The following is a 10,220-nucleotide window of genomic DNA, read 5'->3' as shown; positions in this document are numbered from 1 at the left end:
GTGTCAATAAATGTATCCTCATTTCAGAAAATGTGGTGAACCACAAGCATTAAACCACATTCGTTCCAATTCAATTGCACAGGTGGTTCATCAGTTTCTTCTTAAGGTACACAAAGATTATCAGGGACAACACTGACAGTAAACTTCTGCCACAATAGGAGAGCCTATCATATTCCATCTGGATCCTATCATCTACATCAAGCATGCCATGAAGAGTTAACCCATAAGTTAATTGCATCAGATGAAGACAAGGTAAATAAAAAAAAACTGGTATGACAAGGATGTCTGGGTGACAGTATATATTCCACAGAGTAACAAGTCTATTCGTCAGTCTTGGGGCATCAGACATCATAAGGATGGCTCTTAGATGGATGAAACCATGGCTTGTTCTCTGTTTTGGATTATATGCTGCACAGAAAGGTTGGTGTGCTCAATGACATATGCATGGATTTGAATTAAAAGCATTACCCAGCTCTGTTGTAAAATGTCGAAAAGTGTTGAAAAGGATGATCTGTGATTGTATCCTCGAATAGACACATTTAGGAAATATGGAAACGAAAATATATTTTTATTTTTCAGGAGTTCTCTCCTCTGACAATGGACATGTATGCAGCACATGGGGGTACTACCACTTCAAGACCTTTGATGGAGATTTCTTCCAGCTTCCCTCCTCTTGTAACTACGTCCTGACTTCCCTGTGCAAGAGCGATTATGAGGAATTCTACATCCAGCTGCAGCGCGGGGAAGTAAATGATCATCCCATCATTAACAAGGTCACCATAAAGCTGGAAGGGACCTTGGTGGAACTGTCCAACAACTCAGTCAGTGTGGATGAGAAAAGGTGAGTGTGAAATGGTCTGTTCAAATAAAGAAAGGAATTTGATATCCAATGAAACGTATTATTTACTTATGATGTTGGTTCCACTCATCAATAGTTTTTCTGATCTTTCACTAGAGTCACCATTCCATTTAGTCAGTCTGGACTGTTGATTGTCAAGGCACAATCTTACATCAAGATCACGGCAAAGTTAGGTTTTGTCGTCATGTGGAATGAAGATGATGCCCTCTGGGTAGGTTTGCTTATGATGCCCACTGCCCTGAGAGTGTGCCACAAGGGGGTACAATTAATCTCTCAAAGGGTTATTAAACCACGTTTTAGCAAGGGTGGAGGGTGATGTCTGATATTAAATGGCTTAGTCAAGTAATAAATGTACTTTTTTTTACATGTAATTCCTGTACAAAATGTGAGTTAAAACCCTTTCATCCATTTGTTATCAGGTTGAAATGAACACCAAATTCAGGAATCAGACTTGTGGACTGTGTGGTGACTTCAATGGGGTTCAAACCAATGAAATGGTTCCAGACAATGGTAAAAAAAACACTGAAATCAAGCCAGAGAAAAGTGTCAATATCAAATGTTAATAATAAACATTAAAAGCTTTTCTTCTCAGATAACCGTCCAAACCTTGAACTTTATGGTGGAAAGTGGAAAGCAGACAGCTTCGAGGAAACCTGCAAGGATGGGTCTCCTCTGTCTCAACTGAAATGTGAAAATCAGGTGCTTAGAACTGAGTTGGCTTGAGCCGATGTTGCGGAATCTCAGTCATTGACTTCCATCTAGGAACAGTTCCAGTATTTTGAATATGTCCACCCTGACTTATTTTGCAGACAGGACAATGCGAGCACCTGCTGTCGGATCCTGGCTTCAACAGCTGCAGAGACGTGATAGACACAAAGTCCTTTATCAAGGCCTGTGAGATGGACTTGTGCTACTGTACCAGTAGAGATGTCTCTTGTCAGTGTCTAACCCTGTCTGAGTACTCCCGCCAGTGTGCCCACACAGGGGGGACACCCCCAAACTGGAAGACCCCACAGCTCTGCCGTAAGAACAGGATCCCTTTTCTATGTGTATACTAGGGATTCAAGTAGCTGAGCGGTTAGGGAATCAGGCTAGTAATCTGAAGGTTGCCAGTTTGATTCCCGGCCGTGACATTGTGTCCTTGGGCAAGACACTTAGTGTAAGTCGCTCTGGATAAGGGCGTCTGCTTAATGACTGAATGTAAATACTGTTAAAACTCCAAATATTACATAATGCCATATGATACAGTGTACATTTTCTTTACATTATCCTCTGTGTTCAACAGCAAAAACATGTCCTCTGAACTTGGAGTACCAGGAATGTGGCAATGCCTGCACTGACTCCTGCAGCAACCAACACAGACACAACTTGTGTGACGACCATTGCATCGATGGCTGCTTTTGTCCTGCTGGTAAATTGCTTCCTTCCTTAAATAATTTAAACAGTAATATAGTTAATATACTGAATTACTGTATAGTGGACACTACTTCATATATCAAGGTAGTGTGAGCTGCTTGACAGACATTCAACACCATATGCTAAATATTACAAATGTTCATATTCTGAGGCCGGTTGCACAAAACACCTTAACCTTTTTCCTTAATTATGACACTTAGGGGTACATTTCTCCTTAGGTAAGGTATTTACTTAAGGGATGTTTTGTGCAACCGGCCCCTGGTATTTAAGTATAACATGAGATCAAATAAATGAGATTAAATATACACAGTACTTTAAATGTTGTACCAGATTGCATTTTTTAACAGTCAAAGCCATTGTAACATATCCGAGAACTGATTCATTAATTGTTTCTCAAAGGAACGGTCTATGATGACATTACTCAGCATGGTTGTGTTCCTGTAAACCGGTGCTCCTGCCTCCACAATGGAAAATCTTACAGTCCTGGAGAATCATACTCAATAACCTGCCAAAAATTGTAATAATTTTAACATTTTCAATAAGTATTTGCAGTAATACATTGAGTGAGCACTTGCATTAGATTGGCAGACTAAACTGATTGAATGTCTCTGTTAGTACCTGCGGTAATGGCAAGTGGAGTCATGAACATCTGGACTGTACAGGCACCTGCTCTATAACGGGAGGCTCTCACATCAACACCTATGATGGCAAGGACTATACTTTTCATGGAGACTGCTCCTATGTTCTGTCTAAGGTAAGCGACACAAAAAAATGCAGAAATATGTTTGTACTATATTTTTATTCAGCATCATACTGAGGCATGATATTTGTATCAGAATTTTTACATATCACCCCCTCAACCTTGTACTTTGCAAATCAAGGGCCAGGATTTCACCGTCCTTGGTGACATAGTAAAATGTGGAAAGTCAAACATTGAAACTTGCCTGAAGTCAGTAACTTTGGTTACACAAGGGGATATGGTAAGAATATTTCATCCATCAGCATGTGTATGTTCTAATAATAGCATACGTTGGGTGATTGAAGTGACGATTTCAGTTCATTCATTAATTGCAGATGGTTTTGATTGAAGCAAGTGGAAAAGTCTTTGTCAATAAGCTTTTTTCTCCATTGCCTCTTTTGATAGGTGAGTTGCTTCAATTATGTAATCAAGATGGGTATTTTTGAGTACCATGAATTTCCAGGAACTTATGTTGTATTTTAGTGACAAGTAATCTGAAGTCTGAAACTTTTTGTCACAGCTAATTTAACAATCTTCAAGCCCTCTACATTCTACATTGTCGTGCAGACAAACTATGGTCTTCGTCTTAAGGTTCAATTAGTACCATTGATGCAGGTCTATATCACCGCTGATGTTTCCCACAAAGGGAAAATGAAGGGTATGTTTTTTTAATTAAATAAAATGTTACATAATATTCTACAGAATGCATAATTTTCTGTATTTGCCAAATCATTATATTTTCTTTTTTTTCCACTTAATTCAGGCCTTTGTGGAGATTTTAATGACGCTGGGAACGATGATTTCAAAATAAAAAATGGAATGATTGAGGGGACCGCTGTGACGTTTGCTAACACTTGGAAGACCGAAACAAGCTGCCCTGATGTGACCAATGTTTTTCAAAATCCTTGCACCATGAGTTCTGAAAAAGGTAGTTTAAGCCTCTGTAAAACAAAAAAACGTAATACTCGGACCACTCTCTGCCAATACATTAAATAACTAATCTCGCTGTGTCCTAATTTTGTTACAGAAAAGTACGCCAAACACTGGTGTTCCATGCTGTCACAAAAAAACGGAATATTCTCTGAATGTCATTCTCAAGTAAATCCACAGCGTTATGAGGACGTAAGTCGTATTTTTAAATTCTGAAAGATTTTTTACAGATTCATATCAAAATCTGCATCGGTGTGCGTATGTGTGTCCACAACGGTTTCTTTACTTCTTCAAAGTACTGCATGTACGACAGCTGTACCTGTGAAAACAGTGAGGACTGCATGTGTGCAGCGGTCTCCTCCTATGTCCATGCGTGTGCTGCAGCCGGTGTCATTCTACAAGGATGGAGAAACACCACTTGCGGTGAGTTATTTTATTGTTTATGTTTTCATAGTACAAAACTTTGATTTACAGAACCAAAATATTTAATACTACACTTCACTCATTAGGTGGTTATGTGTCACACTGCCCCGGAACTATGGTATATGACTACAGCATGACAAGCTGTGGTCGCACCTGTCGATCTCTCAGCCAAACCGATGCAGCATGTGAGGTAGACTTTGTGCCTGTGGATGGGTGTGGCTGTGCCGAAGGAACTTATTTGAACGAAGACGGAACATGTGTGACTGCCTCAGAATGCCCCTGCTACTATAGAGAAACAACACTGTCCCCTGGGCAGAGACTAAATACGTATGAGGCCACTTGGTGAGTTGACTCATGTTCATCCAAAACATTTGTGTGTTCATTTGATATGTATATGAAATAGGACTGGACATACCTGTCACATACTTGAATCTGTGTTTAACCCTTGTGTTATCTTAGGGTCATTGTGACCCACCGTTGTGTCGCGACAACTTTACCTCATATAAAAATTAAGTGAAGCATTTTCTTTTAACCGTCGGGCTGTCTCAGACCCCCCACAGCACGAAGGTTAAATGAAAAGGTTTTTTATTTGTTTTTGTATTGGGTAAAGTGGTCGCAACCCAAAGGCAGCACAAGGGTTAAATCTAAAATTCCATAATCCTAAAATTGTTTTCACTTTGTGAAGTCTCTCTTAATGTGCAGTTTATTGTGTTGAAAATGTAACATGCCATATTGTCCTTTGTGTTTACCAAGCTTTTGCCACAATGGGAAATTAAGCTGTACAGGAACAACAAAACAAACATGTACGTACTACCACCCCACTCGTGTGAAAATGTGAAAAATCTGATGTCAGCCTATGTTTAATCCAACAAATCTAACTATTATTCCCTTCAGCATGCAGCAAGCCAATGGTGTTCTTCAACTGCTCAAGTTCTAGAATCAATGAAAAGGGATCAGAATGTCAGGAGAGCTGCCAAGCACAAACAGAATGTGTATGTTTTTCAAAAACTGCTGCCATGGCTACAGTATTACAACATTGAGTATTCTACTGTCCAGGTAGATTTTTCCATTTACAAATGAAATTGTCATTCTGTTTTATAGATCAGTAAAGAATGCATCTCAGGCTGTGTCTGTCCTGATGGTCTGTTGTCTGACGGTAACGGTGGCTGCACTGAGGAGGAACACTGTCCCTGTTCACACAACGGGGTCATTTATCAGCCTGGAAACGTAATCCAAGAGGACTGCAATGTCTGGTACAGCAATTTACAATAGATTAGGTTATGCGGCACTTACACATCTCTGACTTGACTTTGCTAATGCTGCATTTTGTTTTTGATTTTAAAGTGTTTGCATGGGAAGAAACTGGCAATGTTCGAAAAATGAGTGTAGCGCGACCTGTTCCATCTATGGGGATGGACATTACATCACTTTTGATGGCAGGAGTTTCTCTTACGATGGCAACTGTGAATATACACTTCTTCAGGTAGGGCAATGTCTATAATGCTGTTTATCAAACATGTTGCTCAAATCAAGCAATTTGATTGATCATTTAATTCTTCAAGTTGAGTTTATTTAGAACATTATAATTTATTTATAAAAACGATTTATTCTGATGTGTATCTATTACAGGTACTTTCATATTGACATACTTGTTGACCATTTCTTAAAAGCAATAGCTCACTTCAAGCTTGTGATATATGGTTATAATATCACAGCTTCGCCTCAGGTCGAAAGGTCAAACAACACCCATTAGCTGTGATATTATAACATACTAACATACACAAATACCACGGCCTGTTGAGAGCTTTAAAATACTGAAATGGTTTATGTCATCATAGGTACATATTATAATTGTTTATACCAAACATCAATGACAATTGAAATTTGGAACCTAATTTTGATAATGTACAATCTGTATATTGATCGTTCCAGGACATGTGCAGCAACAATGCAAACGGAACCTTTAGCCTGACTACACAGAACATACCTTGCGGAACTACTGGTACAACCTGTTCCGCCGCTATCAAGCTCTTCTTAGGGGTAAGCAGGAAACATTGACCAACAGAATACGGACATTATATGACACAAACGTATACAGTTATTTTTTGTATTCAACTGAACATTTGCACTTTCTTTCTTTTAGAACAATGAGTTATTTTTCTCAGAGGAAAATATTCAAGTCCTGAAACAAAATGGTGGAGATGTTCCCTACAAGGTCCACACTATTGGTTTATTCTTGGTTGTTGAAATTAGCAATGGCCTGATCCTCATATGGGACAAGAAGACAACTCTGTTCATTAAAATTGCCCCCACATTCAAGGTGAGTCATGAAAAATGTCTCTGTAGTCTTCCACTACTATGAACTTGTGCTATATTAAATCATTTCTTATTCACAATTTCTCTACAGGGAAAAGTCTGTGGTCTGTGTGGAAACTATGATGGAAATGCTAAAAATGACTTCACAACCAGAAATCAAGCAGTAGTGGTGGATCCTGTTGAGTTTGGAAACAGCTGGAAAGTGTCTCAAAGTTGCCCTAATGCAGTTACTGTAAAAGACCCTTGTACTTCACAACCGCATCGAAAGGCTTGGGCTTTAAAACACTGCAGCATCATTAATAGTGATGTATTTAAACCCTGCCACTCACAGGTAAACAGACAAAACCTAATATCAGGACTTGTGAAAAGGTATCCATCCACACATGTGTTTTACTAAAGTGGGTGCAAGTGTTAAGTTTGTGTACTACAAAAACACACAACAAACATTTAGTCATTTATCAGACGCTCTTATCCAGAGCGACCTACAGTAAGTACAGGGACATTCCCCCAGAGTGTATGGTGAAGTGCCTTGCCCAAGGACACCACGTCATTTGGCACGACCGGGAATCTAACCAACAACCTTCTGATTAATTGTCCGACTCCCTAACCACTCAGCCATCTGAACATTAGCAGAACAGAGTTAATTGCACTTGGCTGGGTTTCAAGAAATATGTCATACAACCTAAATCCTTCTGCCCTCCATACATCTGTATAAGAATAGAGTAAAGGCTTTTGGTAATTCTTGTTTTGGTAAAACTTGATCTGTAGGGAGAACAATTTGCCATAATAAGACTTCTGTTAACTTGATGCACCATCGTTTCTGTCGTGTTTTGTAAAGGTGAATCCTACAGAGTACTACAAGGCCTGCGAGAAAGACTCCTGCGCATGTGACACAGGAGGAGACTGTGAATGTTTCTGTGCAGCTGTTGCTGCTTACGCAGCAGCGTGTAACGAGGCTCGGACCTGCATCAGATGGAGAACGCCCAAAATCTGCCGTGAGTAGGAGTAGATAGGGCCCTGTAATATTAAATTAAGCAATAAGCCCCAAGAGGCCGTGGTTTTGCTGATTTTAGAACAGGTAAGGGGAGTTGTTAGGCACGACGCGAAGCAAAACACGGACTCGCGGGGCTTATTGCTTTTCTAAAACTGCTACTACGAATATTTGATATGGTTTCATAAATAAAAACAAAATAGTTTAATAATAAACCGTCATTCTTCCGCCACTACAAAGTATAGTTCCCACATAAATCGTTGCCACGCAACAGCCCGATGGACACCTTTGCAGTGTTTTTGATTTGAAATATTTGATGCGCAGTAATATGGAATGTTAAAGAATGTTATGAGGACAACCTGTAAGGTTATGCTGGATTTTACAACAGCATGGAACGCAATATAGCCAATCACAATCAAAGATAGGAACAACCAGTTTTAGAATCGAAGATGAGACCTTTGAGTTCTGTCAAGAGAGCAATGGCACACATAGCCTCTCAATTAATCAGTATATATTTTTTTATTACCAGCTCTGTTCTGTGATTTTTACAACCCTTCTGATGAGTGTGAATGGCATTATGAGCCGTGTGGGTCACCTTGTATGAGGACCTGCAAGAATCCTTCAGGAAAATGCTCTGAACAGATTCCAAAACTGGAAGGTAACATTAACACCTGTTTTGTATTGACATGACATGTACCTATTCTGTAACAAATTTAAGTATAGCATTGTCCTTACTTTTCAAGGTTGCTACCCCAAATGTCCCTTGGCTGAGCCTTATCTTGATGAAACTACAATGAAGTGTGTGACAAAGAAAGATTGTGGTTGCTATGATGAAGACGGCAACCATTACAATGAGGGACAGCCGATGCCCGCAGAAGGAAACTGTCAGACATGGTATGTCACTTCTTATCATGCCTACATGTAATATTACTGTGAAAGAGTGTCATATAATTCAAACCAGACCAAACTGTTTGTTATATACAGTCGTTTTTATTTATTTTTTAACCATGCAAAACAACAATGGTAATGATCAGCATGATGCTAAGACGAATAATAAGCATAGTAATAATGTAATTAAAGAGCAGAACTAATTATTTATCTACCTTAAGAAGGATTTTACATAACTTTTAGAAATGGTGTTGCCTGATATATGTACACATGATATGCAATATGCATTTTCCATTCTGCAGTAATTGCTCATCAACTGAGGCCACGTGCACCTACAATAGTACAGGTAATCACTTATGACATGTGCTATATAAATCAAGAAAGTTACGTCCCAAACATAGTTGCATACTATAAAACTGAATTACAGTAGCGAATAACATTTTGTTTTTTGGCAGCATGTCATTGTCTATATAAAGGAACATCATACAACGACGGAGATACGATCTATCACACATCTGATGGAAGTGAAACTTGTATCACTGCTGTTTGTACAAACAATGGCACTATTGTACGGTCAATGGAACCTTGTTCCACCTCAGCTTCTACAACAACACCAACTACAACAGTGTTTACATTTACCACCACTGGTGAGTAACGTAGCTAATCTTAAAAGTGCCGTAAAAGTACAAAACATTGACCTTATATATTAACCATTTATGCATGGGGAAGTTGAGTTTACTTTGATTAGGATCTTAATGTCCGTGACATTGCTTCTTCAGGAACACAGCAAACGGTACATACATCAACAGTTACAACTACGACAGTTACAACTCCGACAGTTACAACTACGACAGTTACAACTCCAACAGTTACAACTCCAACAGTTACAACTCCGACAGTTACAACTCCGACAGTTACAACTACGACAGTGTCAACTACTTAGACAACACTCGGGACATCAACAACCTTAATATCTACAACTGTGCCAACAACAACTACAGTTCCATCAACTACATCCATTCTACCCACAACCATTACCAGCACATCAACTGCAACACCAACCAGCGAGACAACCCTAATTACAACTGCAGTGTCAACATATGGTAGTACCACTCGCACACCATGCAGTTTGTGTAAATGGTCTGAATGGATTGACAATAGTTATCCTTCGAAGGAGCCAAGTGGAGGAGAATATGAAATTATTAAGCAGATAAAGGATTCTGGAGTAAAAATATGCAGCCTACCAGTGGATATAGAATGTAGAGCAAAAGAACATAAAAATACCTCCTTGGCAGACTTAGGTCAGAAGGTTGAGTGCAGTCCTCTGGTTGGACTATTTTGCAAGAATGAGGATCAACTGCCTCCGATTTGTTTCAATTATGAGATAAGAGTCAAATGTTGTGACCATGATGAGAAATATTGTGAAACAACCACATCAGCAGTTTCAACTCCGACAGTGTCAACTACTCAGACATCACTCGGGACATCAACAACCTTAACATCTACAACTGTGCCAACAACAACTACAGTTCCATCAACTACACCCACTCTGCCCACGACCATTACCAGCACATCAACTGCAACACCAACCAGCGAAACAACCCTAATTACAACTGCAGTGTCAACATACATTAGTAGTACCACCCCCACACCATGCA

The 10,220-nt window shown here is 39.4% G+C and overlaps 2 protein-coding genes across 2 annotated transcripts; both read left to right on the top strand.

Annotated features, from left to right (window-relative positions):
- LOC146259115 (mucin-2) lies at positions 1-1,548 on the top strand. The gene is made up of 3 exons (XM_084673331.1): positions 1-841; positions 956-1,070; positions 1,279-1,548. Exons 1-3 carry the CDS (start codon positions 549-551, stop codon positions 1,420-1,422), a joined length of 552 nt encoding a protein of 183 aa, XP_084529457.1. The 5' UTR covers positions 1-548; the 3' UTR covers positions 1,423-1,548.
- On the top strand, positions 1,521-9,519 carry LOC146259114 (mucin-5B-like). Its single transcript, XM_084671893.1, has 25 exons — positions 1,521-1,524; positions 1,673-1,882; positions 2,145-2,270; positions 2,675-2,792; positions 2,891-3,029; positions 3,163-3,255; positions 3,350-3,419; positions 3,535-3,672; positions 3,778-3,942; positions 4,042-4,136; positions 4,241-4,367; positions 4,454-4,709; positions 5,121-5,170; positions 5,262-5,359; positions 5,469-5,620; positions 5,712-5,850; positions 6,300-6,407; positions 6,511-6,687; positions 6,775-7,014; positions 7,522-7,678; positions 8,204-8,332; positions 8,418-8,568; positions 8,865-8,908; positions 9,018-9,209; positions 9,342-9,519. The coding sequence occupies exons 1-25, from the start codon at positions 1,521-1,523 to the stop codon at positions 9,503-9,505; spliced, it is 3,342 nt and encodes a 1,113-aa protein (XP_084528019.1). The 3' UTR covers positions 9,506-9,519.
- Positions 9,520-10,220: the final 701 nt, after the last annotated feature.

The sequence above is a fragment of the Hypomesus nipponensis genome, chromosome 14 (assembly GCF_054491055.1).
Source record: "Hypomesus nipponensis isolate SF chromosome 14, ASM5449105v1, whole genome shotgun sequence".
NCBI lineage: Eukaryota > Metazoa > Chordata > Actinopteri > Osmeriformes > Osmeridae > Hypomesus > Hypomesus nipponensis.
The sequence above is the reverse complement of the archived record's forward strand: the minus strand, read 5'-3'. Positions and strand labels throughout refer to the sequence as shown.